Source organism: Podarcis cretensis (assembly GCF_951804945.1).
Source record: "Podarcis cretensis genome assembly, chromosome: 10".
Lineage (NCBI taxonomy): Eukaryota > Metazoa > Chordata > Lepidosauria > Squamata > Lacertidae > Podarcis > Podarcis cretensis.
The window spans coordinates 24,300,909-24,319,493 of NC_137179.1; the positions used below are offsets into that span (position 1 = coordinate 24,300,909).

At 42.6% G+C, this 18,585-nt stretch overlaps 1 protein-coding gene across 11 annotated transcripts in view; it reads left to right on the forward strand.

Annotated features, from left to right (window-relative positions):
• The window catches only part of MYBPC1 (myosin binding protein C1), a 99,868-nt gene that overhangs the window by 26,270 nt on the left and 55,013 nt on the right, over positions 1-18,585 (forward strand). For 7 of the 11 annotated variants that reach the window (XM_079992225.1, XM_079992230.1, XM_079992222.1 and 4 more), the window contains 7 exons: positions 2,637-2,672; positions 3,056-3,079; positions 4,028-4,063; positions 5,373-5,477; positions 6,996-7,144; positions 11,817-11,934; positions 15,674-15,722. In XM_079992225.1, the coding sequence (XP_079848351.1) occupies positions 2,637-2,672; positions 3,056-3,079; positions 4,028-4,063; positions 5,373-5,477; positions 6,996-7,144; positions 11,817-11,934; positions 15,674-15,722 (517 nt within the window). The remainder of the gene's footprint in view (positions 1-2,636; positions 2,673-3,055; positions 3,080-4,027; positions 4,064-5,372; positions 5,478-6,995; positions 7,145-11,816; positions 11,935-15,673; positions 15,723-18,585) is intronic. The other 4 variants (XM_079992226.1, XM_079992228.1, XM_079992231.1 and 1 more) reach the window with 2 other exon arrangements.

The window sequence follows — 18,585 nt, forward strand, 5'->3', positions numbered from 1 at the left end:
TAACTCTGAAGATTAGCATCTTCATGCCATCTTGCAGCTCATGGAATTTGCAGGTGTTCCAAACCTAAATGTACCCAACAGAAATAATAATAATAATTATTATACATCATTTTCCTGAGATCAAACAATTCCTTCTGTGTACCTTTAGTGTGAGTCAGTGCTTTGACTTTCTTTGAAAGGGTCAACATGCTAATAGTTGGCCTCAAAAGCAATGTCTCAGTACTGTTGAAAACATTTTTAAAAAATGCAGTTTGCTCATCTTAATGGTTCATGGGCAGTGTATGTTTAACTCTTTCCCTGTTCCATTTTCCCAGCTGCTGTTTGCCCTATTGTGGTGGGAAATATGGTGGTGTTTTCCCATGTGGGCCAAAAATCGCTGAGGAGGAAGTTTTGAATGTGAACAGAGCATGGAAAGAAGGTTAATATAACTTTCTCCACTGCTGCTGTTAGCAAATTTACAGCTGCCTGTATAGCTACATTTCATTATAAAATAAAAGTCAGGAAACTAATAACAGATTTACAGTGTAATGTGTAGTTTATCCTAAGAAAATCACAATAATTTTGAAGCCAAAATCAAGTCTGATTCCTGCCTTTTAAAAACTTGTGTTAATGGGCTGCTTGAAAATGTACTTGCTCTGTATATAGAACTGCCTTCATTTCAAAAGCATTTACTCATATGAGTAACATAATCTTCAAATTTTTGATTAGAAGCATACTCTGATTCAGGGACACCATGCATACTTCCATGTTTGCAGGATTGGGACTAATCACATAAGTAAGAGCTTGACTACTCATGTGATTGAAAATGTGACATCCTGGCTCCAAGTAAAGTCACTGATTATTATGGAGCCAGAATTCACCTTTTCTGGATGATTTCACTTGAAAATGCTTTTCTTACATGGGTAAGTGGATATAATGTTCTGAAATTCTGAATTATTTTGTTCTTCATACAGTGTGCCTTTTGTTAAAATGGCTTGATTCTTCTTCTCATCAGGAACTTCTTTAAATCATTTAAGTGTAACTTATGGACAGCAAATTTCCATAATTATATTAAGATCACTTTAAAAACAAAAAGACAGAGTGTCAGACAGACATCCTAAAATGCGATGGAAGTGGTTTTCATGCAATGTATTTGAAAGTCTACTTCAACCATGTGGGAAATGTCTTCGTCACTCATATTTGTTGTGTGGCCTTCCACAGAGGTAAAACATAAGTTATTCCAGTAATATTTATTTACAGTATAAATAGTGTACAATATAAATATTGCCAGTGACCTTTCAGCCTTTTTCCTTTCATTTGCCCATCTTAAACTTAAACTAAGTCGTTATATAATTGTATTGGTGGAGTATTGGGGGATGTGTATTTTGTTGGGGAATTAGGATGACCTAACATGCATATTTATTGGTTGTAGCTCAAGATATTAACATCTTAAATCTAGACCACTGCTAATTATCACATTGAAGTATATATGTGCTCTTCTAATCTCTAAATTACGGGAAATATGTCAATTCTAAACAGAATTCTTATTGCTTTACTGTCAGGGACTCAGCGGGAGCGCAGGGAGGAGAGGAGATGGAAAGCGAGGGGGAGCAATCCGAGGGCAGCATAGGAGAATATGACAGCAGCCCGATAGATTCCATGAGCCTCTCCAGCGAATCGGAAGATTCACAGAAGGGGGCACCGATGGGCAGGGCAAGGGGCGACCCAAGGGGGACACCCCAGAAGCAAAGGGGCCAGCGGGGACTCCCAGAGCACCAGTTGCAAATCAGGACCAGCTTCCCCACCAGAGCGTAGTGGGGGGGAGGAGTCCCAGGTGTCAGAGCCCACATATGCACCACCAGCGAGAGAAGATGAGTCAGGGTGGACCACGCCTCCATCGGAGAGCGAGTTAACGGTTAAGAGGAAAGTTGCAGGCTGGGCGCGCGCGCCAAGTTCAAAGGTACAGGCGAGCGGCACAGAAGGTAGCCCGGATAGGGAACCAGGTCCTAAAGCCCGCCGGAAGGAGGGGGAAGAATCGTCAGGGTCAGCGTCAGAGGAGTCGAGGAAGGATGAGACCCTAGCGGGCAGGAGGGCCCAGAGGAGAAAGGAATTTAGGAAGAGGTGGAGCAAAGCGAGAGTCTTAAACTGGTGTGGAGGGGGAGGAGACTCAGACAGGACTTCGCCGGTCTAAGCTCGGGACGTAGAGCTGCACGCTGTGGCTTTGAAATGGAGACTGAATCTCAATAAAGACTTTTGTACATAACTACAGCCTAGCGTTGGTCCTCTGTGAGCTGGGACCTGGAGGCAGCTCTGACATTTACTATTTGCAATAACAAATAGGTGGACTCTTAAGCCCTGTTGACTTAGGATGGGAAAGAGCTAAATACGTGCCTAACTCTTCCACTGAATGAAATGGGACATAAGAGTCTTGATTTTGACAGGACCGAGCGAGATCCTTATTGATCATACAAGTGATATAGTTTTTATCTAGGCAGTTTGTCAGAATTTGAAAGAAGAAAAGGTAATGGTTGAATCTCATTAATTTGGAGCCACCTTCTGCCAAGTGATGGAGTCTTTTTTTCCTAATTATAGTGTTATTTTTGTGTATATATATATATTTATATAAAAAACCCTTTATGTACACATTTTACTTGCAGACGGGAACGTCAGTGAAATGACATCCTCTTCAGAAGGTCAGATCTATGGTTGACCTTGATTTTCATTGTGGCTTTTTTGTACTCCATTCCCCCCCTCAATATTTCTAACATACACAACCACTCTGAAAACTCTCATTCATACCCATGTTTTAATAATAGATCACACATTACATCCCATTTTTTGTACTTGCGTGAAGCATTGAAGTTGCCCATTCCAGCTGCTCGATCCCATAAAGCTTTATCCATCAGTTTGCAGTTTTCATTACCAGTGTTTCCAGCTATCATGGTTTCCCTTCCTTCTCTTGCAGGTTCCTCATTATCATTCATATGTACTAAAAAAAAAAAAAAAAAAAAAAGATAACTCTTTCTTCCTTTTCCTTGCTTGCTTTGTTTTACTTGTTATGTATTTCTTTTTACAGATGAAGATGACACTTCAACTGCAGGTTAGGAGGTCTATTCCATTTTACAGTGTTTGTCTGCTATGATGAGGAGAACTAACGAGAACTGGTTCTTCTGTTGTCAGCCAGACATGAGTCCATCTAACCAGGGGGTTGAAGGCCTGTTTCTATTTCTGCAATAGGATCCCTGCATTGTCCCTCTCTCCAATGTCCCAGAGTCACCCAATAAGCATGCAACATGCAAAGGGAGTTTCTTAGCCACTATATGCTCCAAAGCTAAGCATTTAGGAACACTGAAAGCACAAGGTGCTTTTGTTTCTGACGAGTGGTGTGCAAGTTCTGTTGCATACAATGGAACTTCAAGGGAAGCACAACTTGTCACTCTGAAAGAAGATAGTGGATTTATATCCAGTCTTTCTATCTTGCTGGAACTCAGTCCCCAAGTTGTCCCCTAGGGCTGAATCCAGCTAGAGTAGACCAACTGAAATGAGCAAACCTAAGTTAGGCATGTCCATTAATTTCAGTAGGTCTACTCTCTGCATATGACTAACATTGGGCAGTGCCCCTAGGAAGAGCTTTGATGGATCAGGCCATTGTTCCATCTTGCCTGGTATCCTACATTGCATAGTGGCCAGCTAGATGCTGCTGAGTATATGGCCTCAGAATATGAAGTTTCCCATCTACACATCATGGCTATTAGCCACAGATAGATGTATGTGCCATGATAATGCCCTTTTATTTATCTTATCATGCACCAACCTCACCCTGGTGTGCTTAGCTGCAGCAAAGTTGCTGGATCTTATGTCTTCTTATTAGCCCCTAGGAAGTTTCCCACTCTCTTTCCACTGATTAGACAACCCCATTAGTTCTACAACCCTCCCTCCCCCCCCACCCTTTCAGCATATGACAATAGCTCCCAATCCTACACAGCCAGTATAGTAACCAAGGTATAGCTTTTGATTTGACATCATCCGGTTTACTCTTACCTTTCAGGTGGGACTAATCGGTCAGGAGAGAGAAAGGACTCAGGTGAGATTTTCTAAAACAGAAAGGAAAGGAGGAAGAACAAAGACCCCCAAACATTCCAATTTTCTCCTAATGCAATAACTATTAATGAACAATTTATTGTAGCTTACTTTTCGACAGATGCGGTTGCCGACTTTTGTACCCTTCGTGCTAACCTTTGGTTTTTGTTTTATATTTGTTTCAGATCTAGAAAAAAGATCCTGCTCCAAAGCTTCATGAGGTTCCAGTGTGCAAGCAGAACTCCATGTGAGCAAAGACTTCTCCATGCACTTCACTGGAGTGAAAAGAGATGCACCTGCTCACATGGAGCTCTGGAGCACAAAAGTCAGCCTGGCGTCTTCCTGGCGCCCACCAGATGTTTTGGACTACAACTCCAATTATCCCTGGACATTTGCCATGTTGTCTGGGGCTGATGGGAATTGTAATCCAAAACAAAACCACTGAGGGCAGCAGGTTACATGAGGCCAACATAGATCATTCCAGAAAATAAATCTGGAAGACCTAGGCACAGACCTCTCCTTCTTCTTTTTCTTCTTTTTTAACAGATTGCAACTAATTTTTACAGTGGGGATGTAAAAAAACCAACACAACAACCCAAGACTCATGTTAAACATTTGATCCTTGGGCACATATGTCTTACGTACCTTGTTTGACAAAGCATGCTGTTCCTTAGAAACTAGAACAATGTTGATATTTTCATGGAATTTACTTTGCATGAAAGTTATTGTTATGTGAAATTGTGTTATTTCCACACACAACCAGAATCAAACTGGGAATGATGGAATTATAGAATCATAGGGTTGAAGAAGACCCCAGTGCCGTAATGTTTAAGGCATGCCTCTGTACAGCTACTGTTTCTCCACAGATGAGCTTACACAATCTTTATTGGTTATTGCAGATTAAGATCTTAATTACCAACACTTGCAAGAAAAACTATTCAGCTGTTCCCCAATTAACACTGACATTAAGCTTTTACAGGGTGTTTTAATATATCATCTATACAGTATATATCTATTAATATACAACTATTTCTGTATTTATTTGCTGTGAAAGCAATGACACAGACCAGCACAATATTATAATTTTCCATCACCACAGACAGGGCAATTCCATTCAGAAAGTTGTGCTCAATAAGAATTTTCTATCCTTTTGCTTCCAATAACATCATGTCAGGCTGAAAAAATGTGACGGAGAACGTAAGTACCCTTTGAAGTTGTAGTTTAAAGGAAGGGCATGTTAGAGCTAAGATAAAGAAATTAGATTGCAAGGTTTATTGCAATAAGTTAATTTCTCCCCTCTTTCTCCATATTAGTATGGTCTATGGGAGATGGCCCTCAGGAAGAAGGAGATAAGCAAGACAATTCACAGAAATCCCTTTTATTTGTTGAAAAACCAAAGGGTGGAACAATTAGTGTCGGTAAGTGCTGTAACAACTTTTTAAAATATATATGTATATATTAATTTGTCTATTACACATACATGGGATTCTGAATAGGGCTATACCTACTTAGCTTCAGCAAATGCTGTAGTTTCTGGTATTCTCAAATGATCAATTAGTCCTCCATTGCCCCTCTTCCCAAAAATGTTTAAGACTGAAATCTTATGCATATTTGCCTGGAATAAGCCTCACTAAACAAAGTGGCGCTTACTTCTGAGTAAACATGCACAGGATTCAGCTATACACTTATACCTTATGAAGCTCAAAAGATTTTAACATACCGAGATTACACTTTCAAATTTCATATGGAAATAAATTTTAATGGCTGATTAATCCAGGAGCACATATGAAGCAGCAGAGCCCTTTCTAGAAGTTAAGTTAAAATTCAATCATCTAGCTCAGAGGTCAGCAACCTTTTCCAGCTGTGGGCTGGTCCACCGTCCCTCAGACAGTGGGCTGGACTATATTTTGGGTGGGGAAATAAATGCCCTAAAAATAACCCAGAGATGCATTTTAAATAAAAGAACACATTCTACTCATGTAAAAACATGCTGATACCCGGACCATCTGCGGGCCGGATTGAGAAGGCAATTGGGCCACCTCCAGCCCCTGGCCCTTAGGTTGCCTACCCCTGATCTAGCTATTTAGAGGAAAACAGGAACAATCCGGGGGGGGGGGCTGGATTCAGGCTCTCCTCCTTTTTCTGGACAGCCAATTGCTGGAATGTTAGTTTTTAAATAGGGGAATCTATGTGCACAGCCTCAGCTTTTGTGGGTTCAGCAGGAAAACCACACACACAGCATCTTTTAAAAGACAACTGAAGGCAGCCCTGTTTAGGGAAATTTTTAATGTCTGACACTGTATTGTTTAAAATATTCAGTTGGAAGCCGCCCAGAGTGGCTGGGGAAACCCAGCCAGATGGGCGGGGGTATAAATAAAATTATTATTATCTAGTTGCAACATATGGGTTACATGCCTGTTTCTAGAGACCCTGCTGAGACCAAGATAAAAAATGCTTGCTCAACTAATTATGGGTTTATGTAGTTTTGGAATGTATGGGATTTTGGTCACTGATAGCTCAAATATAACAGATGCTCTTACAACTAAGGGGTTCTTTGATGGCACCTGATGTATGTATATTTTTTGAAACTGTATATAGTTTGCATATGGGGGAGAAATTAAATTTTGTTTGCATTTAAAGGCAAACCTACCCAAATCACACTTCCTAAACAGTACACAAATTACCATCCTCCAAAATTAATCTTTCTCCAAATTTTATAATGCAGTTTTTCACCCATGTGACATGTACAAAACCACATGTATTTTTACAAAAAAATGTGTGTACTAGGCAAAATGTCTATACGAAGAGAAATATACACTAAAATTCTAATAAATCTTCATGAGGATTTAAAAAGTTCCACAAACATATTGCCAGGTGTCTATCATATGAGTAGTAATGTTTCTAATGTGACTAATGTTTTCTTTTGTTTCCCCAAGGACAAAATATTACATTTATAGCAAAAGTTGAAGCCCAGGATCTTCTCCGAAAGCCAACTGTTAAGTGGTTCAAAGGGAAATGGATGGACCTGGCAAGCAAAGTAGGGAAGCACCTTCAGCTAAAGGAGACATTTGAGCGCCAAACCAAGGTATGGAGGGATAGCAGTACTCAATTTTACCTGTTTCTAAAATCCAGACTTGGTAGTAAGGACATAAGCTCAGGGGGTGAAGCCCTGACTGAACTGGACATTTCATGAGAGAGGTAACATTAAAACAGGTTATCTCCAGAAGTAGCTCAGTGTGTGTTTATCAAGATGGACCAGGTTGTGGAGAGGTTGGCACAGTGCAAACACACCAGCAGAACCAATCTGGTGCTCCTACCAGTGCATTTACACCAGGAGTAAATCTGGCATTTGAGCAGAATCTCATGTACCCATTTATCAGGGTCTGACCCAGACATGCCAGATCAAGGACTCTCACTGGTGCAATGGGACTTGTGCCCTCTTCTCCCCTTGTGTGCTCCCCATGCCTTTCCCTGCTGTAGGGAGTCAGGAGAACCCCTTAGAACAGCAGTAGAGGAGAGATCATTCCACCTGGCAAGCAGAAATGTTTGTGATGATGGAACAATTGTGTTAGCCCACAATTGGATTCCACCTAGGGCTTGTATTTTCTCCTGCTATGAAATTTGGTGGTTGAACAGTTTGTTGTCTAGCAGGCATTTCATGTGGTGGGGGCTGAGGGACTTCAGACTTCCATTTTTCAAGGAGCGGGCTCAGCTCCCCCAAATCCTGTGGTCCTGCTCCACTTCTTCCTCCCTGCCAATGTTGTGCAGGGATTGTTTGATACTGAATAAAAATTAAAGGTAAAAAGAGTTCAGCCTCTGACATCATTAACACTGCAATCTCAAATCCTATTGAAAAAAGGCTTAATTCTGAATAGGCATGTGCAGAATTGCCTTGTAAATGTACAAAGAAGCAGGAACATCCCAATTCAAGCCCCTGATTACCTTTCAGCATGGCTAAGTGTCCTTCCCTAAATAGAAATACCTGAGGAATTTGACCTCTGTGGATTCTTGTATGAAATTATCGAAACCATAAGAATATAAGATGAGCTTGCTGAATCTGACCAATGGCCTGCCTAGTCCAGCATCCTGTTCTTTGAGTGATCAACCAGATGTCTGTGGGAAACCCAAAAGCAAGACCCCAGCACAGAAGCGTTCTGCCCTCCTGTGGTTTGCAGCAACAACCCATCCTGCACTGGGACAACCGATCTCAGTGATCACGGGTAGGAGGAGGAGTTACGCTAAGACCAGACCATGTCATTACAGAGGAGGCAGGTTTAGTCGTTGTCTGAGGACTATCCCTGCCTCCGGGTCTGGTCCTGACCGGATGAATACTAGAATCAGCAAGGGATACCCACATGACCTGAAAGTGTTGCTGTGCAATGCCAGGTCAATGATTCATAAGACCACTGCCATCCATGACTTGATCATGGATGGAGGACTTGACCTGGCATGTGTAACAGAGACTTGGTTGGATGAAGCAGATGGGCCTGTCCTTGCCGCTGCTTGTCCACCAGGTTTCTCTTACGCACAGCAACCCAGGTCATGTGGGCGGGGAGGGGGGGTTGCAGTGATTTTTAGGAAGTCATTAGTTTGCACCAGGCGTCCTATTGGGAAGACCCAGTTTTCTGAGTGCATGTTCTGGAAGTTGGGCAATAGGGGCAGTACAGGATTCCTTTTGGTGTACCGACCTCCCCGCTGCACCAAGGATTCCCTGCCCGAGCTGCTTCAGGTCGTGGCGGATGTTCTCCTGGAGACACCTAGCTTGGTCGTCCTAGGGGATTTTAACATCCATGCCGACACGACCTTACAAGGGGCCGCTCGGGACTTCGTGGAAAGCATGGCCTCCATGGGGCTGTCCCTGAATAAGTCTGGCCCAACCCATAGCCGCGGACATGCCTTGGACCTGGTGTTTACCTCTACGGATGTTGGTGATCTGACACTAAGTAAAAGTGAAACGAAAGAAGTGCCATGGTCAGATCACTTCCTGGTGCAACTGGACTTCTCTGCGACCCATCCCCTCTGCAGGGAGGTGGGACCGATTCGGATGGTCCGCCCCCGCCACTTAATGGATCCAAATGGTTTCCAGAGAGTGGTAGGGGATGCTTTATCCCATGTTGATGGCCTTTCAGCCGATTCCCTGGTGGCCCGCTGGAATGCGGAGTTAACCAGGGCTATTGACTGTTTGGCTCCGAAGCGCCCTCTCCGATTGCATGGAGCCCGGAGAGCCCCGTGGTTTTCCACGGATCTGAGGGCAATGAAACAATCGTTGAGACGGCTAGAGCGCCGGTGGCGGATAACCCATTCTGAATCTGACCGGACACAGGTTAGAGCTCAACGTCGAGCCTACCAAGTGGCGATAGCGACGGCGAAGAAGACTTTCTTCACCGCCTCTATTGCATCTGCAGAAAACAGCAGCAGGAGACTCTTTCAGGTGGTTCACAATTTAGCGGAACCACCTGTAACATCGGGGCCCAGTACGGGCCACATGTTCTCCTGCAATGATTTTGCAAATTTTTTTGCAGATAAAATCGCTCAGATTCGGGAAGAAGTAGACTCCACCGTGGTAGCAGGGCCGGGGCTGGAGAGTGCTAGAGTCCTGTCTGGTCAAGTTGTGTGGGATCAATTCCAATCTGTTACCTCCGAGGATGTGGACAGGCTGCTCGGACGAGTGAAGCCAACCACCTGTCTCCTGGATCCTTGCCCATCCTGGCTTATAAAAGCTAGCCGGGAAGGACTGGGCGATGGGCTTCGTGGGGTGGTGAATGCTTCCCTCCGTGAGGGAGCCTTCCCAGACCCGCTGAAAGAGGCGGTTATTAAACCGCTTCTTAAAAAACCATCTCTAGATGCGGCCACGATGGCCAATTATCGCCCAGTCTCAAACCTTCCATTCTTGGGCAAGGTGATTGAGCGAGTGGTTGCTGAACAACTCCAGGCACGCCTGGAAGAAGCGGACCATTTGGATCCCTTCCAGTCGGGATTCAGGCCTCATCATGGGACTGAAACTGCCTTGGTCGCACTGGTTGATGATCTCCGGCGGGCTAGGGACAAAGGTGAGAGCTGTTTCCTAGTTCTGCTGGATCTCTCAGCGGCGTTTGATACCATCGACCATGACATCCTTCTGGACCGTCTTGAGGGGCTGGGAGCTGGGGGCACTGTCATACAGTGGTTCCGCTCCTTCCTCCTGGGCCGTGTTCAGAAAGTGGTGGTGGGGGATGAGTGTTCAGACCCCTGGGCTCTCACTTGTGGGGTGCCTCAGGGTTCTGTCCTCTCCCCCATGCTTTTCAACATCTACATGCAGCCGCTGGGAGGGATCATCAGGAGGTTTGGGCTGGGTGTTCATCAGTATGCAGATGATACCCAGCTCTACCTCTCTTTTAAATCAGAACCAGTGAAGGCGGTGAAGGTCCTGTGTGAGTGCCTGGAGGCGGTTGGAGGATGGATGGCGGCTAACAGATTGAGGTTGAATCCTGACAAGACAGAAGTACTGTTTTTGGGGGACAGGAGGCGGGCAGGTGTGGAGGATTCCCTGGTCCTGAATGGGGTAACTGTGCCCCTGAAGGACCAGGTGCGCAGCCTGGGAGTCATTTTGGACTCACAGCTGTCCATGGAGGCACAGGTCAAATCTGTATCCAGGGCAGCTGTTTACCAGCTCCATCTGGTACGTAGGCTGAGACCCTATCTGCCTGCAGACTGTCTCGCCAGAGTGGTACATGCTCTGGTTATCTCCCGCTTGGACTACTGCAATGCGCTCTACGTGGGGCTACCTTTGAAGGTGACCCGGAAACTACAACTAATCCAGAATGCGGCAGCTAGACTGGTGACTGGGAGCGGCCGCCGAGACCATATAACACCGGTCTTGAAAGACCTACATTGGCTCCCAGTACGTTTCCGAGCACAATTCAAAGTGTTGGTGCTGACCTTTAAAGCCCTAAATGGCCTCGGTCCAGTATATCTGAAGGAGCGTCTCCTCCCCCATCGGTCTGCCCGGACACTGAGGTCCAGCTCCGAGGGCCTTCTGGCGGTTCCCTCACTGCGAGAGGCCAAGTTGCAGGGAACCAGGCAGAGGGCCTTCTCGGTGGTGGCGCCCGCCCTGTGGAATGCCCTCCCATCGGATGTCAAGGCAATGGACAACTACCTGACATTCAGAAAACATCTGAAGGCAGCCCTGTTCAGGGAAGTTTTTAATATGTGATATTTTAGTGTATTTTTCATCTCTGTTGGAAGCCGCCCAGAGTGGCTGGGGAAACCCAGCCAGATGGGCGGGGTACAAATAATAAATTATTATTATTATTATTATTATTATTCTTGGACTAATGTGTAGGTTCAAACTTAGGTTACCACTGTTTTTCCTTTTCTGCAAATACTGAAGCACAGTTCTCAACAGCTTAAGCATATCAATATTTGCATTTAAATATATATTTTGAAAGAAAATACACATTTAAATAGGTTTTTGAAATTTGTATTCCAATAGGATTTTTTTTAAATTAGAATTTTTGTTGTGGGCTTATTGCTGTGACAAAAATTACAACAGATGACTCAACAGCTTTAAAAACCACAGAGCAGAATGTGGGAGCAGAATAGAATTATGGCTAAAAGTTGTGCAAAAGTAAAGACAGTAGTAACATCCACTCATCTTTAATCCTAGGAAATTAATGTAGGATATAATGTTTGTAGATATATGTGTATGGATGTGTTTTCAGCTGCTGAGAATTTCCCTGAATTTAATTTAACAATTGCACTGTATGTTTGGATTTCAGATGTACACATTTGAGATGCAAATCATTAAAGCTAAGGAAAACTATGCAGGAAATTATAGGTGTGAAGTAACGTATAAGGATAAGGTTGATAGTTGCTCTTTTGATCTGGAAGTCCATGGTAAGGATCCCTTTTATGTTTTCTTCCTTTAACACAAAATTTATAACATAATTTGAGGTCATGTTTATCTGAACTCCTCATGCCTATATCTAAGCATGCTTCAGAGGCCCACTGAAAGGTGTCTATAGGTTTCAGGCTCCTTTTTCTTATTTTTATCTCAACGTCAGCTCATTTAGAGTTGTGTTAATTATTTTGATGCAAACATGAGCAGTTAGTGATATAATCTTGGGACTGTCTTGGAAGAAAGACTTGTGGAGGCTGAAATGTGTCAGTGAGAAGAGAGTTCTGCTGATGTGCTCTGGGCTCTATCCATTATGAGCTTCTCTTGGACTTCGCGCAATTGAGATGAGCCTGGGTTTATGTCTACCTAGAAATGAGAGCATCTGGAGGACATTAAGTTGAGGCATGCTAGGACAAAAATTGAGGTGAAGATATATTCTGCTGTTTCTGTTCACTAGGGAGTCCTGGGATGTGTAGCTTTGAGAAGGAAGGGGTTCAAAGGACCACTGATAGAGAATTCTCACCATAAGAATATGAACCCTGCTGAATTTGATCAAAGCCCACTGGGTTCTATCCCACACTGCAGCAAGGGACTTCAATGAGTGCAACGGAACTTCATGTTTCTCTCCTGTCTCCTCCATGCACCCTCAAAACTGGGGAACCTGCCAGAGCAGATTTGGGGGGAGTGGAATAGAGGAAGTCTCATTGTACCAGCAGGACCCAATTGGTGCATCATTGGATATCATCCACTGTTTCCCACAGTGACCTACCAGATGCCTCTAGGAAGTCCACAAGGCAGTAGCCACCCCCACCCCAGAGGTTGCTGCTATATACAGTACTGCCTATGAATATAGAGGTTTCATATAGCCATTATGGCTAATACCGCCCCGCCCCCCCGGAAATACTTATTCTCTGTGAATTTATGTAATCTCTGCTTTAAAGCAACTTGGCACTTTCACAGAGCTCCAGCAGGCTACAAATGACTCAGAAGATGCTTTGAGTCAGTGAAATCACATTAAGTTCTCGAAGCAATTATTTGAGAAGCTTGCTGAAGCTTGCAGTTTATATTTGGAATAAAATTTATATGGCAGTGATGACAGCTCAAGACTCTACAAATTTGTCCATGACGTAGGTCAAAGAAAGGACTCCCCTTCACATCACCTCAGGCTTAGCAAGGGATTTGCCTGCTACAAACCCATCATGAGGCTCAGAGAGAGAGAGAAAGAGAGAATATTAAGTTCCTGGAATATCACTGTCCCACACTCAGTTGGAAAGCAACTTTATAAATCTTTGCAGAGAAGAGAATGAAATGCAAGGCTGGCAGATCTTATGGTACCACAGTGTGCATATGGGGGGGGGGGCGTGTATTTGGTTACAGGCAGGAAGGGCTTTCATCATGAGGTATAATGATCGTTTTTTTTGCAGGATGAGTATATAGAGCCACAAAAGTCCTAAACACTCTTCAACTCTGTCCTTTTCACTTTGACAGAGGAGGAGTTGACGAAACTGTGCACAGTTGCACAGTTTATTCATGTGAACAGGCCAAGAAAATGGACAGCTCTTTCTAATGGGTTTGAAACAAGCGGAGAGCAAAGCTGGATAGACTTCACTTATTATCTATTCTAGACTGTTCCTACAACTAACGGCTCAATCTGTTCTTTCAAAGATCCACAATAACTGTCGGCCACTGCCACTCAAAGTTAGATTAACTATAGACTGTGGTCTATTTAATCCCCATGTGTATATTTGATGTATAGATATGTGGATATGAGCACAGGACTCATGAAATCTCCCCTGACCACATAAGCAGCAGTGCCTACACAGACATGGCCATGTGAGTGGGGCATTGGTCAATATTAAGTTATGCCCTCCTGCATGTAAGATCTATACACACAGTTGAAGTATCTGCTGTAGATGAACATTTGTTTACAAATGGAAAGAGCTTGCATAGTGAAGTATAATGACCCTCCTTTTTGCAGGATGGACATTTAGTACCATAGAACCACCAAAGTAAAGGGAGGTCTAAAATTATTGAAATTTTTTGGCAGAGGTTTAGAGAGACTCAGGCAATGATGGGGTGATAGCTATTCCCCCTGGTTTCATAGAACTGTAGAGTTGGAAGGGACCATGAGGGTCATCTAGCCCAACTTCCTGCAACGCAAGAATATTTTGCCCAACAACCCTGAGATTAAGGGGCTCATGCTCTACCCACTGAGCTGTTTATCAATTACTCAGTTTGGGGGTGCTGCTGTAAAACGCAGTTTGCACTGCAGAATAACTGCAAAACCTTGGCACCAGTTTGCAGGGGATTCCTAATTTCAGGGTTCATAGTTAATGAATTTATTCCAGAATGACTTGGCCCCAGATAGGTCAGCTGTCGGAACCTGAGAAACAGCAGCATCAGCATCACAGTGGATTCCATATCTCCATCTGGTGGGATTTTAAAGCTGTGGTGATGACTTTCACCCTCTGAGAAGCTTTTGAAGGACTAGGCTTCTAAGTCTGGGAAATAAAGCAGCCGTTGTAATTGTAAGTGCAAGGCTTAATATATGTCAAGCATCTTTACATTTGCAAATGTGTGCAGTCTCATTGATTCCATGGGACTGGCATTAACATTTCCTTTATTTGTGTACTAAGACAAAAACAAAGCCTATCCAAGTGCAAAGGACCTTCTCTGTCCCTCAAAATATTACTGTTGGGTCCTAAAGCCTGGTCACCTGGCCCTGTGGCTTCAGCTGCCAGACACATCTAGGCAAGCTTTCCAAATATCCCAGCCTTGCAGCAATCTGGCAGCTAACCCAATAGATGTTCATCCTAGGAAAACAAGCCTACCAAATTACCAAGGTCAGAGTGCTCATTAATCAGACAGGGAGGCAGGACACAATTAATGGAATGTCCAGCAGCTGACTGCCAATTAACCAGACAAGCCTCAAAGTCTGTGTGCATTCAGTAGCTTGTAGGCAAGGAGCCAGCCTGTCTGCGTGCATAAACTTTCTATAGAAGTGAATTGTTTTATCTGATTACATGTCTAATTTACACTGGGTGAAATTCAACTCCATGTTATTGACCATATTCAGATCTCTTACTGAATTGAATCAGAAGTTGTATTTTCTTTGGGGATGAAGGAAATTTTAAGTGATGCCCAGAGCTTAACGCTTAGAAGTTATTTACTTGGTTTTTCTAATCATGCCATGCTATTGTTTCTTCCTTGTTCCACTGCTATTTTTAGCTTTAATAAAAAGAAGCTCCTTCCAGGTGAAATCAAATTACATCTAGTGTTCATTTGGGATTTCCTCTTCTTGTGTATTCCTTTGCTCTAAAGCATCAAGTTGTAGTGCATTATCACCACCCTAAAATCCACGCACATATGCGTTAAAAAAGGCTAACGAGATCAGAAATAGAAATACTGTATTAAATACCAGAGTAAAGGATCTTTATTTGAAAGTTTTAAGAAATATGTAGAAAATGCAATATATACATAAAATCATACCTCCCTACATTAAAACAGAACATCTAAAAGACTTGTTGAGATTGTATTTTATAAACCAGACATTTAACACTGTGGTGATAATATCTGTGGGCACATATTAGGATTGCTCCTATTCCAGTACAGTATAAAAGTTCTTTAAATTAATCCACAAAATGGAACATAGTTTTGTTCTTGCCTTAGTTGTATCCATTCAATATCCTTCATAAATTACAGAAACCACTTTTCTCATTTTCTTTTTTATATATATAGAAACTTCATCTGCACCATCAATCGATATCCGATCTGCATTCAAAAGAAGGTAACTTCAAGTAGATATCTTGGAAAGTTATTCAATTATAGGTGGTGAAAGCAGCACATGCCCTGAAATACCTCTGGAAATCAAGCTGGTTGGAAAAACACAGCCAGAATGAACTGAAATAAAAGCCGAAATAACAAGCTTTAGAAATGGCACACTAAATTGAAAGCAGAGTATATGTCATAAAGGAGAATGTCTGTGCTTTTGAGATACTCTCTCCTGCCCACTGCCAAGAAATTAAAATGGCTACTCCATTTTCTGTAACCTATAATTGGTTTACACATTATTGTTGTTATGTGGAGGTTGTTCTTACTTGCTCCATGTTTCCACAAGGGAAACTGTTCATATATGTTAACAAAGCAGAAGTTTTCATCATTCCACTACAGATGTCACAAAAAACCCATGCATCTTATCAGTTGCTGCCCACAGATGTCTCACCATGAGATAACAGCTTCCACAATGTAAAACACTCACCATGTAGTAGTCATAATATGTATGTTACTGTGAGCAGTGAAATTCTGTGAATGTTGACAATGCCAGAAAAAAAATTGATGAATATCTGAAAACTCGGATAGGACTAGTGCACGTTTATATTCAATGAAATGCTGTTGTTTATTATTTATACTGTGCCTTATGGATTGACATAGGCTAAATGGATAGGACCCTCCTCTAAAGTACCTTACATTAGAAACAACAGAGGGAAGGAAGGAGACAGAATGGTTGAAAGGGAGGAATGTGGAAAATCTTTAGTTTTCTTTATTGCTTATGTCCTACTTTTCTAATAAAAATAAGAACCAAGGTGGGTTGCCATTTCAAAAAGAAATCAAAGCCATAAAGTAAAACAAAATCACAATATGAAATTGCACTACGAACGAGAATCAACAGTAATTAAAGCAGAGACAGTGGCCTGGTCCCCCATGTAACACTAAACTAGGGCTTGCTATACCTGCTCCCGCGTTCCGCCTCCTAGCCAGGAGGAAATGGGAAGGTTTCACTTCCATTTTCAACTAGCAATATTTATACCTAAACCCAGACAAACTGTGGTTAGTGTTAACTATAATTTAGGGAGACAAACCAACTTCAACCCAGGATTTATAGTGCCGACTCCTTATATTAAACCATAATCAATTACCGTAATCCTGTCCACAGTTTGGACAAAGCAAACTGATTTGCTGTAATTTGAATACAAAAGTGAAAGCTTCTGATTTTGCAGCACGAGAGGAGAGGGAGGGAGTGCACAAGCCTAGATCAGCTAGGCTTGTTCCTGTAGTACTGCTCTGTGGTTTGGTGTTTATGTCCAAACACAGCCAGCCGTTCATCTGGTGTGTTTGCCTTGGGGCAAACTCACTGTGGCCCCCCCACCCCAGTATGCTGCAGTGACTCAGCCAGATAGAAGTCAGGTGCAAAGCAATCATAAAACATCAGTAGAGACATCATAAAATAGTAGGTCATTCCTTATTATATTATTTTATTTATATTTTAAAGTCTTTTCCATCTGCTGAAAGATAAGAAGACCGGGAGCCTGGCAAATTACAGACAAGATCTAAGCATATGTCACTCTAAATGTATTGATGCCCTAGTTATTTTAAAAGTTTCTGGTTAAATATTATTTCTCCTATATGTTAATGCTTTCCACTGCACTAATAAATCAATATTACGGCATCAGACCCTAGGTAATTGCAGAAAGCTAGTTGAGCACCTGAACTTATTGGGAGTCAGTATCGACCACTATCCACCCAGTTCAGCTAACATCCATCCTCCCCCTCTCAAATTGGGTTCTGTTCCAGGATATCCCAAATCCTGATTTCAGAATAAATGAGACAAATCAAGCAACTTAACTCATTTGCTCTCCTTCCAAGATTAATTTTAGAGAATTTGGTGCTTGTTTTGTTTTAGCAAAGGAAGGAGTGACAAATGGGAATGGAGGGAAGGAACAGAATAGAGAAGGGGTTTAGACAGGCAATAGTGTTCAGGGGAAAGACAAGTATAGCTATGGGACACGAAAAGAGTATTGTGCAGGCCACTGTTGCCCCATTCCCTGACTGAAAACCCTTCCCAGCTCTTGTTTTCTTTCTTCATTAGTCAGTGGCCCTGTTCCTACATAATGCTAAGACATGGTTTGTTCAATGAGTGATGCATCCTCTCACCGATGAGCAAGCCAGTCATAGCTTGTTTCACCAAAGCTTGGTTTGTTTTCCAGCTGCTCTAGATTTGTGCCTTTGTAGTTTTGAAGAGCATCTGGGATGGAGTGGTCAAACAAACTATGGTTAAGCAGGCTGTCATATTCAGACACAATGTCAAACTAAGGTTAAAACAAGCAATTGTTTGTAAGCCAACAACGAACCATGTCTTCACATTGTGGTTTGTTGTCATCTCAACTAGGGTGCTGAGCTGGGTTCGAACAAACTACACCTTGGCTGAACAAAGCATGATGTAGAACCATGTGCAAATCAGGCTACTACCTACATTTTCCCACTTATTATGCTACCAGACAAAAATGAGGCTAGGAATCTTCTACTTAACCTGCTCTCTTCTCCCCAAAGATTAGATTATCAGGATGCCAATGCCCAGGGAACTCTTAAGTCTCTGCAAAGTATATTAACTCCTGTCTATAAGTATTGCAATTATATTGTTATTGCTCAACATTCTAGAAAGAAATCCACATTTTTAAATCCACCCCATCTCATCTTTAACATCATACAACACACTGTGTGCACTCAATGGATAGGTTCTCCAAATTTCCCCCTTGCTGACAAGTTTAAATGAAACTTCACTACTGGATATTTTTACATGGTTGTGCATTGTTCTATGCAGCATAAACAACAATGCACATTATTGTTTTACATATGCAACTGAGTTCAGCACA